This window comes from Scylla paramamosain, chromosome 14 (genome assembly GCF_035594125.1).
Source record: "Scylla paramamosain isolate STU-SP2022 chromosome 14, ASM3559412v1, whole genome shotgun sequence".
Lineage (NCBI taxonomy): Eukaryota > Metazoa > Arthropoda > Malacostraca > Decapoda > Portunidae > Scylla > Scylla paramamosain.
The window spans coordinates 15062656-15084326 of record NC_087164.1 but is presented as its reverse complement, the minus strand read 5'-3'; the positions used below and the strand labels follow the sequence as shown (position 1 = coordinate 15084326).

General features: G+C 38.1%; 1 protein-coding gene across 11 annotated transcripts in view; it reads left to right on the top strand.

Moving 5' to 3' along the window:
- Positions 1 to 21671, top strand: part of LOC135106918 (uncharacterized) — a 145067-nt gene that overhangs the window by 107035 nt on the left and 16361 nt on the right. For 7 of the 11 annotated variants that reach the window (XR_010271503.1, XR_010271504.1, XM_064016356.1 and 4 more), the window contains exons 3-16: positions 5018 to 5165; positions 5911 to 6125; positions 7205 to 7334; positions 7558 to 7697; positions 7862 to 7981; positions 8364 to 8515; positions 8958 to 9126; positions 9738 to 9851; positions 14946 to 15076; positions 15666 to 15789; positions 16089 to 16258; positions 16651 to 16668; positions 18853 to 19078; positions 19602 to 19757. Coding sequence is in view for 9 of the 11 variants with exons in the window: in XM_064016356.1 (XP_063872426.1) it covers positions 5018 to 5165; positions 5911 to 6125; positions 7205 to 7334; positions 7558 to 7697; positions 7862 to 7981; positions 8364 to 8515; positions 8958 to 9126; positions 9738 to 9851; positions 14946 to 15076; positions 15666 to 15789; positions 16089 to 16258; positions 16651 to 16668; positions 18853 to 19078; positions 19602 to 19757 (2013 nt within the window). In the remaining 2 variants the exon portion in view is untranslated. The remainder of the gene's footprint in view (positions 1 to 5017; positions 5166 to 5910; positions 6126 to 7204; positions 7335 to 7557; positions 7698 to 7861; positions 7982 to 8363; positions 8516 to 8957; positions 9127 to 9737; positions 9852 to 14945; positions 15077 to 15665; positions 15790 to 16088; positions 16259 to 16650; positions 16669 to 18852; positions 19079 to 19601; positions 19758 to 21671) is intronic. The other 4 variants (XM_064016354.1, XM_064016360.1, XM_064016353.1 and 1 more) reach the window with 3 other exon arrangements.

The following is a 21671-nucleotide window of genomic DNA, read 5'->3' as shown; positions in this document are numbered from 1 at the left end:
TCTCTCTCTCTCTCTCTCTCTCTCTCTCTAGCATCCCTTTAATTGCTGCCATACAGTGGTTCTAAATACTGTGAACAAGAGGCAAATAGTGTATGAAATTCCCTGGCAGTACTGCTAATTGGACCCGTCCCCCGATGTGTTATTGGGATGATAGACTGGATGGGAATGAATGCACTGTGCCCTGTTGATGTCTGTCTGGCCTGTTTGTGTTCGTGCTGGTTGGTATGTGTGTTTGAGTGTGTGCTGTGTGTGTTGTGGTGGGGGAGTCTGTGGTTGGTGCATTGGTAGTCTTGTGTGATGTGTGTGCAGTGGTGGTGGTGGTGGTGGTGTGTGGATGTATAGGAATAAAAATGTTATTGCTATTATTATCGTGTGTGTTGTGCTGCATGACTGCGGATGATGCATTGCTAGTGTTGTGTGTAGTACGATGTGGTGGTGATGGTGGTGGTGAGGTGTGAAAAGTACAGGAATAGAGGTGTTATTATTATTGTTGTCGTGTGTGTATTGTGTGCATGTAATGGTGATGACTTGGTTTGATATTGTGCAACAGACTATTTATGTTGTCAATACAGTGGACTTATGTTGAGCTGGTAGTGTAAACGCGTATGTGACTGTGTACGGTGAAGCTAGGGAGGGTATAGGCACGAATTTTGAAACGCTTTAATCTCGCAGTATGACTATTTTAAAAAGCCATAGAGATTAATCGAGGTCTCGTAGGTGTTTTTCTTTTTTTATATCACTAGAAACATGAAAATTACCCTCGAGAACCTTAAATAGAATCAACTATCACTAAAGCATAAGAAATACTCTCGAGATCTCTAATTAGCATCCAGTAGAGCTGGTTAAGGGCAATGAAGATAAGACACTGAAACATTTGATTTACGTTCCTTAGTGCTCCTCTTCTATACTTTTGGGGAAGCTACAACATTTAACCACCCTGTTTTACGAGCACATTCACTTATTTCATCATTATCAATTGAATAAAATCACATCCACATCAATACACTGAACATTCTTAAACGGAAATCCCATTACTTACTGATTTTTATAATGGCAGAGAGATAACTACGCCATCAGTTTGTGGTTTTTGATATGATGTAGTGTTAGCGTTTGATGCAGGGGCGGAGTGGTGGTGTGCCAGGTGTTGTGTTATGGCCGTGATGAGTGTAAGGGGCGTGAAGGTGTTCGTGGCATTGTAATGAAGCCAGCAAGCCGAGGACGCAAAAGAAGAGACAGGTGTTTTGCTGTGTCAAGACGGAGAGAGAGAGAGAGAGAGAGAGAGAGAGAGAGAGAGAGAGAGAGAGAGAGAGAGAGAGAGAGAGAGAGAGAGAGAGAGAGAGAGAGAGATTATAACAACCCTGAACGCGATGCCAACTACTCGCACCTTGTCCCCACCTTCCCTCCCTATTCCCTATTCCCCCCTCACCACTTTATACCAAGAGAAGAGGAAGCACTTAGGGAGGGAGAAAGAAAGAGGATTGGGGGGCGGGGGAGAGGAACACTGAACATAAAAGACTGTAATGTTTCCTCCCTTTTTTCTCTCTCTTTTCATGAAGGGAGACGAACACTGCCATTGAACATTGCCATTCTTTTATGTCCATTGAACTTTATCGATACAAGCTGGTGAGGAGGTGACGTGCATCCTTTCGATTCGTGAATGGTGGTGGTGGTGGTAATAGTGGTGATAGTGGCGATGTATGTTGATGGTAGTGGTGGTGATGATGGTGATGCGACAGGGAGAAACAGGTTATGGTGATATGTAGTGGTGACTTTTATATTTCTTGATATAAAGAAGAGGAAAGAAAGAAGAGGAACGAAAGAAGAGGAAGAATGACTAATAAGGGGCAGCGCTGGGAAAACAAACACGTAATGACAACAAAACCAGGAAAAAATTAACAACAAATTTAAAAACCACACCATGATGAAGCTCGCCACGAAACTTATAATCCCAACCTTGAATTATACAAGTACGTCAGTCCCTCTAAACCACCCATCACAGCACCCCAGACTTACCCATGCATCACTCCTCCCTTTTTTCCCCCTTTACTTCCCCTACCTGTCCCGCTCCCTCTGCCTCTGCCGTATATCTAGGAGCCTCGACATGCCAAGGTGGCGGCGGCGGCGGCGGTGGCGGCTGTGGCTGTGACGGAGGCTGGGATGAGCGTGTGGGACCTGTCACTTTATCGGCGCGTGCGGTGGCGGAGGACGTGCTAAATATAAGGCCCAGCCATCTAAAATGCAACAGTCCTTCCCCCATGAGGCCTCGAGGGTGGCTATTCTGGAAAACGAGGCAGCCATTATATTGATCGACGGTGGGTTCTTGCTGGCCAAGGTCATCCAGGAGATCTCACTTCGATGTTCCACGCTCTGCTTGTATTGGTGGCGACTGCAGGTGCTGGCGGTGAAAGAACAGAACGGCTTACCTCGATGTACCGTTGTATTTATTGATGTATTATTATTATTATTGTTATTATTATTATTATTATTATTACTATTATTATTATTATTATTATTATTATCACTACTATTACGATACTGGTGGTGCTGATGGTGGTGGTGGTTGTAGCGGCGGGCGGTGGTGGGATCGCTGGTGGCCGCCAAGGCATTGTCCCGGGCGAGGAGTGGCCGCCACATCCTCTTTAAAGCAGACTGTAAGAGCAAAGTTCGCCTCATGTCAAAGGCGATGATTTGGTTCTTTCATCGCAGACACATGAATGCGCAACACTAATATCCCCTGTCCTCCAATCCTTCATTAGACGAATGCACTTGTACACGAAATATATAATCATGTAATGCTCTTTCGAATTACACATATGTAAACACTATACTGAAAGTGTAAGAGAGCTGCGAATTCTCACCTATCACCCTCTCATGGCCGGGGACAGGTGGAATATAGGTGAAGGCAGGCACACAAGTATGAAAGGGACGTGTGTGGGCTACTGCCAGGCTCTCCCTCTATTGACAGCTTTGCCACTATCAGCCCAGTGACCGATGCTAGTCCCTGCTCCTGGCACTCGATACTGGGGTATGAATTTTCCGCCTCATGCCTTCGTGTTTCTGGACGTTGCTCATGGATTGATTTCCTCGTTATTATGATATATCGTCGCAGTCAATGAGGCCATTATTCTGAACCACTTTGCTCTTTTCTCTCTCCTATCATGACTAGTTTCCAAGGTCGCAGGGATGACGAACCAGTTTCTGAAGAGTTTTCCCTGTCAGTAATGTAGAAATCTTTTTAATCTGTTGTCAGAATCATAAAAACAATCTTGAAAATGTGTCACTTCCACTAGAGCCTTTTGAAAGTAGTCGGGGTGCGGTGCAGAAGAGTTGCAAAATATGATCTTCAGTCTTGGTCAGCAAAGATCACGCATAAATATAAGCCGTTCTCTTCCTCTTCCTCCTCCTTCTCCTGCCATGCCTCCGTCAACAACTCGAATGTTTATAGTTTGCTGATTTGTTTATTTGTATGATGTCCGACCACCAGGCGACGAGCTCCGTGCCCTTTTGCCCTTTATCCTGACCCCTTCTATGTGTGTTAAAAGTTAATACTATTTAATTAGTGCATAAAGACTGATGAACATGCATGTGGTCAGGGCATCATGGGGCTTGAATGCAGTGTGTGTGTGTGTGTGTGTGTGTGTGTGTGTGTGTGTGTGTCGCCATAGAAACTGTACGTCATTTTCAGGATCTAAAGTAAGATTTCTTTTCATGATATTATATACGAGTATGCACTGGCAAGTCCCCAAGTGCATGAACGAAAAAAAAATGTCGAGAGAGAGAGAGAGAGAGAGAGAGAGAGAGAGAGAGAGAGAGAGAGAGAGAGAGAGAGAGAGAGAGAGAGAGAGAGAGAGAGAGAGAGAGAGAGACTCTTAAACAGGTAGATAATGATAAAACACGTTCACAGGAGTTTTTCGCGAGCGTGTACAGAAACTGTCCACGTTTATGAATGGTGTATTTTTTTTTCTTTTTTGAATCGCTACTGAAACCCCCAAGCCTCTTTAGGTGAATGGAGATCACAGAGCAGTGTTTTCATCGTTGTCATGACGCACACTACCGCAACTGGAAGGATTACCCGGAGGAGGGAGAGATGATTGTGTATTTACCGTTAAAATATCTAAATTTACTCGCATATACATCATAGTGTAATCTAATCCTGAACAGTTGCCCACTTTGCTTACCTGTAAATCCAGTATTGCCCTTTATATACGCTGAGGCAGTGCATGCATCCCCGCACAGCTGCCCAGCCCCTCTCAATGCTACACAAAAGCCTAGCTCCCCTCTACTGGAAAATCCCGGATGCTCTACTGCACACCCTTCCTCCGTGATGCCGTGTATACGTCTCTGTTGCGTTTTGGCTTAGTGGCTGCACGAAATAAGTCCATTTAATCGTTCCACGTGCCCATGTTTGAATTCACCCTCTGGCAGTAGACGCAGTCCACGCACTCACCACTACATCCTCCGTGGCCTGTGAGTCGATAAATACCTGCAGGCACCTGGCGAGGACAACCTGCAGTGATCCATTGGGGTCTGTTTTCTGAGCTAACGGATTCTCGTCCATCTTATATTCATAGCGTGTGGAGAGAAAGTTAAGCACTCAGGCAAGATGCAGCTTAGAATAGCTACATTTTCGTCTCAGTTTACTTCACACACACACACACACACACACACACACACACACACACACACACACACACACACACACACACACACACACACATAGATGGGTGATAATGTTAATGTCTAGTCCGTGTTAAACTAACAGCAAGTAGGTGAGGGGTGAAAGTCAAGTTGGTATGACCTCGCTGCGTGTGGTGTGTGAGTTGTCTCAGTCCCACCCAAAGATCCGTCACTATGAGGTGTAAACTTTTTTTTTTTTTTTTTTATCCGAAGAGGAACGTCTGGCTGTGTCGTGAGACCAGTAGACGACCATGGGTGAATAATACACAAACGTAATTTTTTTTTTTTTTTTTTTTTTTTTTTTTTTTTTTGCTCATTGTCCCTCTCTCTTTTTGTGCAGGTTCGGAAGATCGGTGGCGGCGGTTTTGGGGAGATCTACGAGGGGCAGGATCTGGTGACTCGCGAGCAGGTTGCCCTCAAGCTGGAGTCCGCCAAGCAGCCCAAGCAGGTCCTCAAAATGGAGGTGGCAGTACTCAAAAAGCTTCAAGGTGGGTGCCGTGTGTGTGCGTGTGTGTGTGTGTGTGTGGCTGGCTGGCTGGAGCGGAGTGCCGACGGAGGGATATGAAGAGGCGGCTCCTCCGTTTCCTGGACCAATCGATGTCTCGCCTTGGTTCGTCTGGCTTGTTACCTCCTCTTGCCGCCCTACTCTTCCCTTCCTCCCCTCCTCTGCCTTTCCTCTCTTCTCTCTATCTTCTGGCCCTTCTTCCACTTCACTCTCCTCACTCTTCCCATTAAATGCCTCTCCCTCCCACTTTAGCCTCTTTCTTTTCCATCCTTTTCCTTTTTGGTTCCCCTCCCCTCCTTCCCCTGACTTAACTTTAGTCTCTCTCTTTTCCATCCTTTTCCTTCTTGGTTCCCGTCCCTTCCTTCCCTGACTTAACAATACTGGTTGATTCCTCTTGATTTTCATTATTAACTTCTTGTGGGAGCGAGAAGGAATGCCTTCGACGTTATTGCACCCTAGACTTACCTAACTCTTTATATTACGTTGCCTGTATGCCACTTAGACTTTGCTCTCTCACCACGACTTTTCAAAGGCCAGAGAGATGAATAGCCGGGTTTTTTTTTTAAGATTGTTTACCCTGTTAATAATCTAGAAGTCTTGTTAATCTGTAAAAAAAAAAAAAAAAATTCCTTGAAAGCCCATGTCACTTCAAGTGGAGTCTTTTGAGGGTTTAAGAATAGGATAGGTTCTCCGTCCCTCACTACTTACTTTCCAACTTGCGTGCACAGGTCGCGAGCACGTGTGTCGCTTCATCGGTTGTGGCCGAAACGAGCGCTTCAACTATGTGGTGATGCAGCTTCAGGCCAAGAACCTCGCCGAGCTGCGCCGCGCCCAGCCCCGAGGAGCCTTCAGTCTTTCCACTGCGCTGCGCCTTGGCCACCAGATCCTTCGTGCCATAGAGGCCATCCACGAGGTCGGCTTCCTGCACAGAGACATCAAGCCGGTGAGTCTCTCTCTCTCTCTCTCTCTCTCTCTCTCTCTCTCTCTCTCTCTATAGCCCATGTCGTTTTTATTCCGTGTGTCTGTGTATGTTTTATTTCATCACCACTGTTCTTATTTTCTGTCCATTATTTTCTCTGTTTTCCTCATCCTTTGAATTTTCACTTTCCTTCTCAGCGAGATTTTTTCTTTTCCTTCTCCTTTTTTTATTTTTTCTTGTTTCTTTCTCACAACGAATTTTCTCTTTGTATAATCTTTTATTAGTGATGTTCTTTTCATTACTTTTAATTTTTCTTTTGCATAAATTTTATTGCTCCTCTTATTGTCACAAGTAACAAACAGTCCTCTCGCTCACACACATTCTCTTTATTTTCCTCTTCCTTCCTTCCTTTATTCATTCATTTGTCTCCTTGCTGTCCACCCCTTTCCCGCTGCCGGATGTAAACTAATTTATATCTACTAACTTTGCGTCGGACAAACATAAAGTTGCCAGTGGTAGGAGTGTGGTGAGGCGTGGTAATGATGATGCAGTGGTGGTCATGATGGTGATTGATATTGTTATGGCTTAGATATCCTACCTTATCCATTTCCTGTTCTTCGATACTTCTTGTGTTATCTTTTTCTTCTCCTCCTCCCTATCCTCTTTACTTCCTGGTAGTTGAAAGCCTTGTGAAATAAGCGCAAGAGGAAGAAGGCAGACAGATTTTAAGTCCAGGAAGTTAGAGATATTGAAAGTGAAAATATTACATTATGTAGCATAAGATTAAGCCGTGAAAGACTGAAAGGAGTAAGACAAAAGGAAGAAAGTAATGACAAATAGAGCCTGTGTAGCTATATTTTTAAGAGTTGTGATTTTGAGTTGTGAAGAGCCCCCATGCCCAGTAGCTTAGGAAGTGAAGTCTCTGCATATCCAACTTACAGGAGAAAAATGTTGCAAGGATTCAGTGGAGTTGATAACTTGAGATGGACTGAATGGTTGTGGAGCATTTTTTTTTTTATTTTCATAAAACAATCACCATTTAATGATCAGTGTTTATTTTGCTGAGCATCCTTTCACCTTATGACATATGGTTTTATTTACAGTCCAACTTCAGCATGGGTCGCCTGCCTCACAACTGTAGAAAAACTTACATGCTGGACTTTGGACTTGCCCGCCAGTACACCAATGCAAATGGAGAGGTGCGGACACCCAGGGCTGCAGCTGGGTTCAGAGGTGGGTGGAACATGTGCCTTGTTATTTTCCTTTCTATATGTATATTAGCCACTTAGAGATTTGATTTACTGTTATTTATTGTAATTATTTTTATACTCTCCTAATTACTCTTCATATTAGTCTCTGATGTGTATTATGTATGATCAAGTAAGCAGTACTTTTCACTCCTAGAATCTGGATAAAATTATAAAGACAAAGTTGTGAAAGTGATGTCCATTTGCAGGAACAGTAAGATACGCCTCTATGAATGCCCACAAAAACAAGGAGATGGGCCGCCACGATGACCTGTGGTCCCTCTTCTACATGGTTGTTGAGTTTGTGAATGGTCAGCTGCCATGGAGGAAGATAAAGGACAAAGAACAGGTACATATTTACATGCTCAACATTTGTAGCATCAGTTATGGGCTTTATGTTTTAGCACAAAATCAGTACTGTCAGTTAGAAAATAATGTAGAATGATATACCTACATATTCACTATCATATGGTTATCAGTCACTGTGGTTACTAAGGTGTGTTTATCTTTCAGGTTGGTCTGATGAAGGAGAAGTATGACCACCGCCTCCTCATCAAACACTTGCCATCAGACTTCAAGCAATTCCTTGAACACATCCAAAATTTGGACTACCATGACAAACCTGACTATGCCGTGAGTAAAAAATTGCTTTACATTGCAACTGTATTGCCTCAGGTCTGTTTAGAACTGGGAGAGTGATCATGGCTGAGTTATGGAAGAGTATTGAGATAGTAGATGTCAAATTGGACCCTTGGACAGTGTGGTGCACTGAGAATCAGTCCTCTCCCTCTTAAAGACTTAGTGGCAAGGATACAAAGAAAAGGTAGTGAATGTATGTACATAAATAGATGCATTGTCTTGGTTATTCCTCTTGTATGGCAACCAAATACATAGATAGATCTGTTTATTTATATATTAGGTCAACATTGCCATGAAAGGTGACAACCAAGGCAAGGCAGCTAGCCTCCCACACAGGCACACACACACACACACACACACTGCAACTTTACAACAGATGCTGTCGGGACTGTTTGAGCGCTGCATGAAGAGGCGGGGCATCAAGGAATCAGACCCCTTTGACTGGGAGAAGACCCCCACAGACAACTCCCTTGGAACCACGACTACCACCACTCATGCTGTCATCACCAAGCCACAGCATGCTGACAGGTGATCTTATATTTTCTCTCAAAGTTATGAATTGATGATTTTCTTTCAATCATGCAGTGCAAGGAAAAGTGTAATTGCTGACTTCCTTGCCTTCATGAATAATCCTTGCTTTCCTCTGCTATTACATATAACTCTTAGGCAGCAGCCATACATAACCTAAAACCTAAAATATTTAGTCTGAATTTGCAATTTGAGTTTTTCTCTTTAAATCTAAAAATTGTAGAAATTATTTGCAATTTAGGTTTTTTTATGTAAATACTATAAAAGCTTTATTAATAATCTTCATATAGATAAAAAATGTCATGTCAGCTTCTTTTAAGACTAGCTTTTTGTTTTAGTCTTTGAACAGAAGCAAAAACAATATACTTTTTAGATCAGTATGTAACACTTTTTTCTTAGTGTCTTAGTGCCACCTTAATCACCCATGACATTCCCCACACAGCCGCCTGGCATATGGCGGTGGCATGACAGACAACATGCTGGATGACAATGTGCTGGGCTCTGTTGACAATCAAGAGAACGTTGAGGCACACCATGAGCGGGAGCATGATCCACGCCGCCGCCGCCGCCGTGACACTGTCCTTCACCAGCCTCAGCCTAACATTAACCAGGTGAGCTGCGTCCCAGCCACCGACAGCTGGTTCCTCCCAATGTTATCTTTATCGGCCGCCTATGTTTATTCGGGCTGTCGAGACCAGACCTATGATGTGTGTGTTACCAGTGTTTATGTACAGGAGTAATCCCACATTTTACATTGAGGCTATGGAGGTATGTCACTATTCTGACCGTTGTGTTCCCTATAAATCTGTACTGGGATGTAAGACTGAGAGGGGCTGGTGGGGTAGCTGAACCACAGTAGCATGGAACCCACTGCTTAAACCTCTTTGCTTTACCAACTTCCCACTTCTGGATTTGTATAACTTGTGTCACTCTGGTGAATCAGAGGCCATTCTGTGATGTCCAAGGACTGTATGCATCCTAGGATCTTGTCTGTTTTAAGTATCATTGTACTCTAATCTTTTATCTTTTGGTAGTGACAAGTAGAAAAATGGCTAGCGTTGAGTATTACTTCACTGAGCACGTCTCTGCCCTTGCTAGTTAGTACACTTGGCAAACACACCCTGCACTAGTGGTGTCCATTACTGGTAGGCAAGCTGCACCATTCACATTAAGCAAAGACAGTCCAGCACTCAGTTGGTTATTGTGAATTTGGCGTCTTCAGCAACAGGTGGAGGCTAAGGAGCGGGTGCTGAACGATAACAACGTCAATGCCAACATCATCGCCAACAATGAGAAGGACACCAACGAGGTGGAGATGTCCCCCAAGAAGAGAAAGGTACAGCCTGCTCTCTCTCAGTCTGGTCAGGGTGTCTTTGCTCTGGTTTAGTTGTCCTTGCTACTGTAGTGTGTGTCTATCTATGCTGTGTAGTCTGCTCTCCTCCCTCCCACTTAATCTGTCTCTCAGCTCTTGCGGCCCTCATGAGTACCTTGTGTAGCAGTGTGTACTAACACAGTACTGAATAGTTTGTTTGAGTATGACTAAATCTCCAGATTGGTAATAAGATGCCTCCCCACCAACCCCCCTCTGTAATGCGTGTATAACCTGTATTTTATCTAACCAAAGGGCTGGATGTCTTCCATTTATTAACCTTATGTAAAATTGATGACATTCATAGCCAGTGGAACGTAGTGTCACACCATCATGCCATAACTGCTTGGCATAATGTACAGTGTACATTATTTACTGTTTTATATATATATATATATATATATATATATATATATATATATATATATATATATATATATATATATATATATATATATATATATATATATATATATATATATATATATATATATATATATATATATATATATACACAGTGTAAAGGAAGTTATTGTCTTCATAATATACAGATTTTTTAACTCCTTCAAGGAATTGACAGTACAGGTAGTATATAGTACTATCACACAAAGTGTGCCATCTTTCTGTGTCATCTAAGTTTCTTTAATTTTACCAATATATATATATATATATATATATATATATATATATATATATATATATATATATATATATATATATATATATATATATATATATATATATATATATATATATATATATATATATATATATATATATATATATATATATATATATATATATATATATATATATATATAGTTTTCATACTGACATGCTTAAAGATATTTAATAATATAGAAACTACAGTAAAACTCAAACATATTGGATTAACTAGAAGATCAAGCATATCCAATAAAACTGAAAGTCCAATAAAAGTGACTGCCAGACTTCCTCCTCTTATAACTGTTTTCTCTGCCATTGTAGTACTCTCATATATATATATATATATATATATATATATATATATATATATATATATATATATATATATATATATATATATATATATATATATATATATATATATATATATGAGTATATTGCAATAAACAATTGGCACATTGATATACTAAATTGCTGAAACAAGACTGTATTTTTGTCAGAACAAGCCAATCATGCCAACAAAGCTGAAGATATAATGAAATTAAGAACTGAACCATGCATTCTTCTCTCTAGTCCGTTATACTGGTGAGCTTAATGGTATTCTCAGACTTGGTGATTATTACACCTCTGGCCTAAAAAAGATATTTGTCTCAATTTCTTTTTTTCCTGTGATACTTCAGACTGGGTCTAGTTTTATTGGACTTTTCCAAATAAGTATAGAAGAATTTCAGTTAAGTAGGTCTTTGAGTCCACATATGCAAATTTTAGAATACTGATGTCCAATATATTGAGGTTTTACTATATATAGTTATAGAAATTTATGATTAACATTTATATATAGGATAGAATTACTGAAAGCATAGTGATGCTATATTCTAATGCCTTTCTGTTGAAAGAGTCTTGGTTGTAGAATAATGGAAAATATCTATGGTGGCAAACTATTCCAGGATTTACTAGTGAAAGAGATTAGGCTCTAAAGACACTGATTATCTTGTGTAATAATTAATTGGGCAGAATATGGGCTGAGAGTAAGTAGAACATCTTTTATAATAATGACATAGGAGTGGAAGGGATGCAGGGAGGAGTATTAAGTGAAGCAACACTGGTGGATTGAGAGACAACATAGTCACAACTCATCATCATGCTCATCCAGCTTACCACACTGAACAGGGGATGCAAGTGGATAAGAAATTTAGTGATGGGTATTTTAAGCAATATAATTTGAAAATTCCATGAGCACCCAGTAGAAGGGCTAATTGTACTGCAGAAAACCTTGCTGATAATGTAGGTTTGTGCCAATATGAATTAATGTTAAGACTTCACAGTCCAGTGCTAGTAAATAACTTACCAGCTTTTCCATCAACTTCTGATGCTTCAATCCAACTTCCTTATTATGTCAGTAAGTAAAAAAAGAAAAAAATGGAAATGCTTAAAATTTACAGCAGTAGTTTCATGAGGAAATCTGCCATATACCATTGTTCCCATAAGAGGCTGGTGCTGTACTTAGTTTAAGTTCTGGAGGAAATCCAAAAAGGAGAGACAGACTGAAGTGAGTGAGGAAAATTATAGAAAGGCAACCCCTTCCCTGATAGAAGCAACTCATCTTGATGCAACGTAAATTTGATAAAGTTGAAATAACCATTCACATCCCTGGTACCTTGTTCATAAATGGTATGTCAACCTTAGCAAAACAAGGAAGAGTCAATATTATCCTGTTATTGTCAGGTTTGTCATTTTACAATGAAGCATCAAAAATATAATTATATCTCTTCTTGTTTATCTCTCTAATTGTCTCTCTGTTAACCTGTTTTTCTCCATATCTCTTAACCTACCAATATTTTTCATCTTTTTATCTATTTACATATTTATCTTAATCATCAGCTTATCTATTTATCTATCAGTTTCTCTACCTACATACCTGTTCCTCTGTAGCTTCCTCCAAGAGGTAGCTGCATCTACTAGCATGTTTCCCCACTTATCTTTGCCTGTTCCATTCACTTTGCCTCTTATCCTCCAGTCTAGCACTGTCCTCCCATCTTATAGAAGAAAGAGTATGTTATACTCTCATAAGTAGATTACTTACTCTATTTTTAATTCCTGTTTGTTTTATTCTTTAGAACTTTTACAAATAAATTTGCCATACTTATTAGGTATTGCTGTTATACATGTAAACTTAAGAGAGTGAGGTTTCTATGTGTGTTTGTGACAGGAGGTATGGGTGTGTGTATGTATCTGTGTATTGAATGGAAATATGGTAACTTGCTCAAACATCATTCAACACTGAAAAACCTCAAAAGTTGTAATATACAGTATAATCTTAGTCGAGATTGTAACCTTTAAGTGAAGGTTTTCATTACAGATGAAAGCACATTATATTCAGTATGTGCATTCTAAGCTCAGTTTATTAATTACCAGAGTCTGCAGAACACTGTTTATCTATCATATTGATCTTTTGTAAAGAAATTATTTAGATTATGCAAGAAACAACTGTTTTCCTGAAATTACCATTCAGATGAAGATTTCTTTGTAATGGAGGTGAATACTATAGATACTGATACATAATCATGAAAGAGGGATAACTTTTGATGCTGTAGATATCATAGTATATCAGCAAGCAGTGTATGAATGGTAATGTGAACTGTATGAAGTTATGACTCTTCTCTTTGGGGTGTTTACAATTTAAGTGAACTCCTTCCCTACCCAGTGCTATGTGAAAGATGAGAAAATGGTGATAGTGAATAATAGATGTATGAGATTAACATTTAGGTTGGGTCTCTAAAGTTATGTTCTTTAAATATGTTTTCTTACAACATTCTGTATTTTAGATTGAAAGATATCAAGGTTTAAGTTTTTATAAAGTGTTTATTAATTTATCTTTATCTTATGTTTATCTTGATGTAATATTAGAAACCTATCCATCATATTGTAAGGTACATCTGTACAAGTGAAAACTGCAGTTGTTATAGACCTACTGTAGTGCTTATATTTTATCTTACAGTTAGAATAAGTACCAAGACAAATTGTGATTTACTCTTTCAGTTTAGCCACATTGCAAATCTACACACATCTCTTATGATGTGCTATGTAAGTCAATATAATAATCAGGCAATTTAGCACCACCACCACATTCACACAACCTGTATTATATCACAATTGTAAAAATACTTGATCGTTGCTGCCTCCACAAAGCTTATTGTTGCAAATTCACTGATCTTAAAGGTATTGATTCTTTTTATGTTGGATTTTTAGCACATTGTTACAAGACACTGATCCCCACATACAAAGTCAGATTGCAAGCTTTTAGTGCACACTCATAATACCTCATAAATGTCATTTGTGAAGCACAGTTAACTGCATCCACTGGAAACATCAGCAACACTGTTGCTTATCTTTGTCTTTTGTGCTTAGCAAACTAAGAAAACACAGTTATATGATACATTTTTTTTTTATATGATGAGACACTGAGCTCTAAATTTTAGCAATTCTTCATAAAGAAAAAAAAGTCATATGATTATCAATTTTTACATATATGTACCTACACACACACAAAAAAAAAAAAAAATAATAATATTAGATTTTACATCCACTCACAATTGAAAAAAATTTGGTTTGTGAACATTGGTTTCCTTGCATAAGTAAAACTTTGATACCACCACAGGTTCTTTTCAAACAGGAAAAGCTTTGGCATGTGATAAATTTTTTTATTCATTAGAAAACATTCATATATTCATCAGTTTTTCTAAGTTAACAGTTGTTGCTCATGAAAAGCTTTGGGATGTGACATGACAGTTAACTCTGCTACATTTGGTAAAAATTTCAGTTGTTGATGATGGTATTAAAATTTGAACACATATATTTAAACTTTGTTATCTCATTGAACATAATATTACGTATTCTTTTCAGTACAGAGTTAATTATTCTTTATTTGTCTTTTGTGATGCCTTTGATAGCTTTGTAATTGCACTATGAAAAGTTTGCTTTCCAATAACACATTAGGTGATGCTTTACTCACATGGGTAGATGTAAGGACTTGCACATTGTTTGAAGTACACAGTACATATTGTGAAAGCTTCATTCTGTTGCCATGGATTTTTCAAATGCAAAATCTTATGTATGATATTCTTGGATGATAGGTGCATGACCAAATATTTCAAAATTCAAATGTACAAGTAAATTCATGATTTCAGTTATGTATTATGAGATGAGAAAGCTGCTGTGCTGTGATGCTTTGAGAATTAGTTTTAAGAATATGGAAAAAAAAAAAGTTCCTAATTTTTTTTTTTTTTTTTGCTATCATTTCTTGATATATAAGTTAGTGAAAATCAAAATTTTATTCTTTTGGACTTAATGAGAGCAATGGATGTCTGCAATTTGAGATCTCTTTCTAATCACTAGGTTGAAGAGTTTAACTGTGAGAAGGAAGGAGAAGGGGGAGGAGAGAAGGAGAAGGAGGGACGGCTAGAGTGTTCCACCGACTGGGACGGGGATGCAGTCATGGCGTCCAGGCAAGGCCACACGACCCCCAGGTGAGCCCCCATTTAGTGGAGTAGTTAATTTCATGTCTTTTACACCAATATTTTTATGTATTGTATACTTGGTTTACTGGGGAACATTTACTTTAATATCTTCCATATTCTGTCAGATGTATGTATCTGTTTTAATTTTGTTGTTACCTGCATATTTGTAGTAACATTTCCAGTCACTTCAGTGCAAAGGAAAACTTTGTATATCTGGAATGATCAAATAAGAAACCTATACTCTGGAGGTAGTTTTTAGGGAAAACATCTAATGTAAATGGATAGATAGCTGTATATAAATAAATGAATAGAACACCTTGTCAGGTAACCCTCTTTTTAATTAACTTATTGAAGCTAAATTGGAAGATAATCACCTGAGCTCAGTGACTATGACAACACTGATATAATGAGCTAGGTCATTATATGACAGTACATCAGTTATATCTTGGTTTCTGTTAAAAGCTGATAAATCATGTGTATAGCTCTGGTATAAAGAGAGTTTACTATGATAACCAATATGTTAGTCACATACCCAGTAAAGCCTTACTGAGGAATGTTTTGAATAAACTCAGAGATATAGATGCTGTGACTATTTCAGGGGAGCTGGTGGTGATGACAACAAGAACAGGAAGCCATTGGCCGTCTTGCGTCTTTCCTCGGTGGACACAGCCGCTGATGACGTGGACATGAATGTTGAACCTGCCAGTAAGAGAGATGATCAGGTGAGTTGGAGAACTACCTAGATTTTGTACTTAGGAGGATTATTTTCTACTTTTTATCAAAGGGCAATTAAAACTTCTTGGAATAATGAGGAATAGAGATGGCCAAATGCAGCATATGAATATGATGAGAGAATGGAATGATGTGGAATTTGTGTAAGAAAGTACACACAGGAAGACCCAATGAAATATAAGGAAGGGGAATGTTGGAATGTGTGAGTGAAAGGGAAGGTAGAACATGTATGAATGATATTGATTAATAAAATGAGTTGAAAATTCAAACACTGATGCTTTTTCTGTAGTATTCGGTGCATGATGCCAGCTACGTAAGCTTCCAAGAGGGTGGACGGCTGGCCCGCATGGAGCCCAACACAGGTGGAGTGTCTCCTGGGGGCTCCACACCACCCACTGAAGGAGAGTTCCATCCCCATGCCCGCGACCACACACCACACCGCCGAACTCATCACAAGAGGTGAGTGAGGGACTGTTTAGTCTGAACATAAAGCTAATTTTGTAACTAAATGCTAAACAATGCATGTTTATGTTTAAGATGGTTCCTTGCACTTCATGAATTAATTAAAAGAAAACCTTACTGGAACAACATTTGATATACATTTTCGTTTTAGTAAAGCATGTGTGAACCAAGATAGCTCATTTATAGACACTTCACAATACAACTCAATATTAAATTCCAGTACTCCAAACCAAATCCACTTGCATTGTTGTTAAAGATATCCATATTCCACAATATCCATACTCTTCATATGGATCAGTTTGCTTTTTGTGTGAGATTTGGTTGTTGTAACATTAAATGATAAAATGTTCGTTAATGACTGTGTGTCTGTTTGGTTTGTTTGGCACCAGGAGTCTCAGCTTTGCCAGGTGAGAGTGTCAGTAAGCCCTCAGTCCCCTCCACAAAGACCACTGTCTCTCTTCCTTGACGTGTTGTCACCTTGGCATTTCTATTACTTTTTGGAAAGTTAGTTGTAGAACCAGTGCATCCCTATTGGCAAAAAGGGATATTTCACCTGGAAATTATGAATTTATCTGTGCTACTTTAGAAGTACCGCGAAGTGGCCCCTCAGAATGACCCTAGTACGTATATGATACATGTTGAGAGTGTGTTGATGAAGTGTAGCCTCCCTTACCTTCCTGTTGTAGTGTTTATGGTGCAGAGCAGAGTAGAAACTCAGGACTGGTACAGTTATTATAACCTTAGTACACTGTGGTTAACCTGTTTTTCCTACTACTTTAGTTGGATGGTATATGTTCAGTGTTGCTTAAAATTTTATAGTATTACACGTCAGAAAGTAATTTATATTATTATGTGTTTGTGTCCTTCCGTACATATTCGTATTTCATCGTGTTGTTCTTTATTTTTCTTTAATTTCCAGGTAAATATTTTTTAATATAAAACCTAAACACTTACAAACATTTCTTATAAAATTACTGGTTCTTCAACTCAGCAAATTGCTTGAAATCTTAACTACAAGTCTTTAATGAAACAGATCAAGTCAAGGCAAGCGTGTTTCAGTTTGCATGATTTTCTAACATTTGTACAAAGAGGATACATACCTTTGAAATTATGTATTCTCTGACCCATTGTTTACAAATCTAACCAGTGTTTTTCAATTATGGTAATTAGTTGAAGCTTTAATTCTAACTTGGTAAAAGCATTCACTTTCATCATCTGGAGATTTTTTATTTTTGTGAATTACTATAGTGTTTTGAAATGAGATTTTACTGAATCCCAAACATATAAATAAATTATCTTTTAGATCCTGGGAAAGAAGGAAAGGAATTACAGTATATATACTTTTATTTGTCTAATTATTTTAATTTTTTGTTACTGTCTGAGAAGGTCTTATTATTTCATTGCTCGTGAAGGTTTGGTTTGAGAATTTTTATCTCATATTGGCCATTTGAATATGAGGTAATTATTGTTTGCTTCAGAGTCGGCATATGTGTTCGTAATACTTAGCAGTGAAAGAAAGGGAAGATACTACTGAATTGGCCACAAAAATCTTTTGCAATTGGCTTTCAACAGCTGGATTCTGTATGTCAATAGAATTTCTAGAATTTGTATGATTACTAATGTCACACTCTTCTTTCCCATTTTCTTTCCATTTTTTTTTTCTATTTAATAGCTTTCCACAAATTACTATATTCATCTTCAAACAAGTTATAGCAAAGAGAGAGAGGAGGACACTAGAAAGTTGGAGAAAGACCAGCCTACAAAGGGAAGGCTTGTAGAAATTAGTTTTGGAATTCTTGTGTTGTAAGTCTCTGTAATATAACTGGAAAGATATATAGAAAATTTGTGATTGAACAAATGCAGAAGGTAACAAAAAGCAGAATGTAGAAAGGGTAGAGTATGCATAGGTCAGATTTATATTCACTCAGATTGACCACTGAAAAATATTGATGTGATGGAGGAAAGTAAACATGGAGACTGTGAGATGGGGTAATTTCACCAACAATTGAATATGCATGAGTTTTGGGCATGGAATGAAGGCCAGACACATGAAAAAAGATTATGTGAGAAGTGTGTGAAGAATGAATGGTGAAAATAATTAGTATGTACAACAGATGTGGTATATCAAATGAGGGTGAAAGAATTAAATTAGGAGTGGTGGATGGTTTCAAGAATTGCAGTATATAGAAGTATGGAAGAAGCAGTGCATGCAAGATATGTGAAATAAGTAGAGTGAGTTTAAAAGTTTGAGAGAGAATAAGAAAGAAAGATAAATGAGAAGATTAGAACACACAGTAACTGGAAAATATAGAGATTCTATCTTTTGTTCTTCTTCTTTTTGGAATTCCTTAGAAACAAGCACCAGATATGGACAGGTAGATTGGGTAAATTGTGTAATTTTTTTTTCTACCCACTTCCTGTTTCTTAACTTAAACACTGGCTCCTGTAATTTTCACACATTGGTACAATCCTCACTAACCTACACTATGTTAGAAATATGAAAGTGTTAGATATGTTCTCATACATTCATTTAAGTTAGACAGTACATATTTTAACCATGTACAAAAGTTAACTCTACTTTTCTGTCCTAGGTTCCATCCAGTGCAGCGGGCCAAGTACCTGGGGCACCGAGACCTCTCCATCACTCAGTTTGCTCTGGCTGATGATGACAACGTGTCCCAGCCAGTGACAAAGGGTGGTGGTGGTGGCCTAACCCTTGCCTCTCAGTGGAAGTCTCAGTTTGATGACTCAGAGGAGACAGACAATGAGCTCAAGGCTGACAACCTGCAGAGTCCCGAACACAAGCAGAGAATTACAGTGAGTTATCCGAAGTAATGGTTAGGAAGTGATAGGCTAGTTATTATGGAGAACTTATTAGGTTCAATATAAAATAAAGACCACAAAAATGAATAAGTAAATATCACAACACTATTCAATAATATATAGGTAAAGAAAGAAAATTTCCACTGTTTAAAAGGTAGCTTCTCTGATTAACAGATGGGGTGCAGGCTGCTTATGTCACTGTTGTGTGGTTAGAATATTATACTCATTTAAGGAGGTCTTGGGTTTGGTGCCCTAGGACTGACAAGTATTGGTAAAAAAATAATCTTTTTTAGTAATCTATCAGTTTCTTAAGTATGAGATGCATGAGAACAAAAATATTTGTAGACCAAATGTCAGGCTTACTTGAAGATATAGCTTGCAGTTTAGGGAATGCGTGGGACTATTCTGTCATAGGTTGTTCTGTAGGAGGTAGTGTACAATGAAGAGAGTTAAGGTAAACGATTATCATGCATTATGAAAATAAGTAGCATGAAAATCTCAGTACAATAACCTTCAGCTTGTGTCGCCATCATCACGGGGGCCTGACGATACCACCATCACACCTGTGCAGGATGCTGGAAACACTGAGAAGTCCCGAAGGGCTGGGGCAGAGCTATCCAGGATTAGCGAGGATGACCGCCACCGCTCATCTGACCACCACACCCACACACAGGTACGACCCAGAGTGACTCCCAATGCTTGCTTTCTTTGCTATACGTGTTCTTTCCTAGGTAGGGAGCTTTTAATTTGTCTACTATCATATGTCATCCAGTCTGTAAATCTGTTATACTGTCTATGTATAGAGTGTTGGGTGCTTATGGTATTTATTTACATTATTGCTAGTTGAAATTTAGTTTTGATGCATTGTTGCTTCTTTATCCTCTACTGCTTTAACCTGTGACTGGCCACTTGGAATGCATATCTTGCTCCTGGTTAACAAACTATAGATTTCACTATTGTTGAGACTTACCTTATTCATAAACTATGTCCAAATGTAACAGTAAAAAATAATGCTGATGTAAATAATAACTCTATCTCACATAATATATTTCTCTATTATGAAAATGCACAACTGCATAAAGTTTAGTAAACATATGATTGAGAAGGGCTTTTACAATCAACATCTTGAAACAAGGGACAGTGACAACACTACATGATGGTGGATGATTAAGCAGGTGAACAGACAGCCTGTGCTTCCTAAAATTACATTTATGAATAATCAGAAAATCTCTTTATTGCATATGCTGCTTATCCAGTTACAGGTTAATTATGTTTTTTTTTCATTGTTTATTAGTGCATGCTTTTGTGCTTATTTTCCTACCATTCATGGCATATATATTTCATATTTTTATGTACATCTGTCTTTGTGATTGTCATGCATAAATTTTCATACATCATCACTATTTTTACACTCCCTTAACACATAAATCCAGTTGTACTCTATATTGTACATAAATGAGTGTGTTGTTATTTATACTATACAGTATATTATTATTTCATTTGCTAACTCACTAACAGTATGCATTTTTAGAAGCATAATTGTCAATGCCTAGCTTTGAATTAAATGTAAAACAAGAATAATCTTTACCTCTCTTAATAATCTTCATTTCTCTTGCCTGTATATCACTACTAACTGGTAACATCCCCTTTTCAAATCTTAAAATCTTACTGTGCAAGTTAAAATAAATACACTTATATTTTGCAACCAATCTCTGATGCATATAAGCCATCAGTAGAGACTTTATAAAGCCAAAGTTGATACTTTGAAATTTATCTGCAAAGTTACAGTACTGAAGACTAAGTTTCATGTCAAAACATTGTAAGATAATTCAGGTCTTATGGGCCAAAGCTACAATAACAACACACTATGCACTTTGAATATCACAGAAATTCCAAAGCTAGGAGTAGGTGCATGTAACTCAAAGTGTGAGATCTTTGAGGCTTTACTACACATTGTATGGGTAATGGAATCAATTTTTATAGAATTTGAAATTTTCACAGTCTGTTACAAGTAATTATTTTAATGACTTATGCCAAAAGATGTTGATATGCTGATGACTTTGTTATTCATCTATATGTATTTCATTGTTGAAGAGCAGTGAGAATCTGTGAATAAATATATTTGTAAGTTTGCTTTTGAACAGAGCTTTGTCATGTGTAAATTGTATTTTTGAGAAAATTCCTTCAGTTATTGGCTATATGATACAAATATCTGAAGTATTTTATTATTGTTTTGAAGAATGTCGGAAAAATATGATAATCAGTACTGTCCTACCATCTGTAACAGGACACTGGTGTAATTTGATACAAATATACTTAATATTTTCTGTTTTGAAATACTAATGGAGAGTGGAGCACCTCGTGGTATTTTGTTGCTAACAGACTCACTGTAGCATGAAAAGAAAACAAACTAACTATTAAACCATTCAGTAGGTAATATTCAGACTTACATTTCTTTAATTTTACTTTGTTTTAGTGAAATTCAAATATTGATGCTCTGACTGACTACTTAGCTTTAGGAACTAGTTAGTGTATGGCTAATATTTTTACCTTCCTTTTTAGTAGTACTGACTATTGCCATATAAAT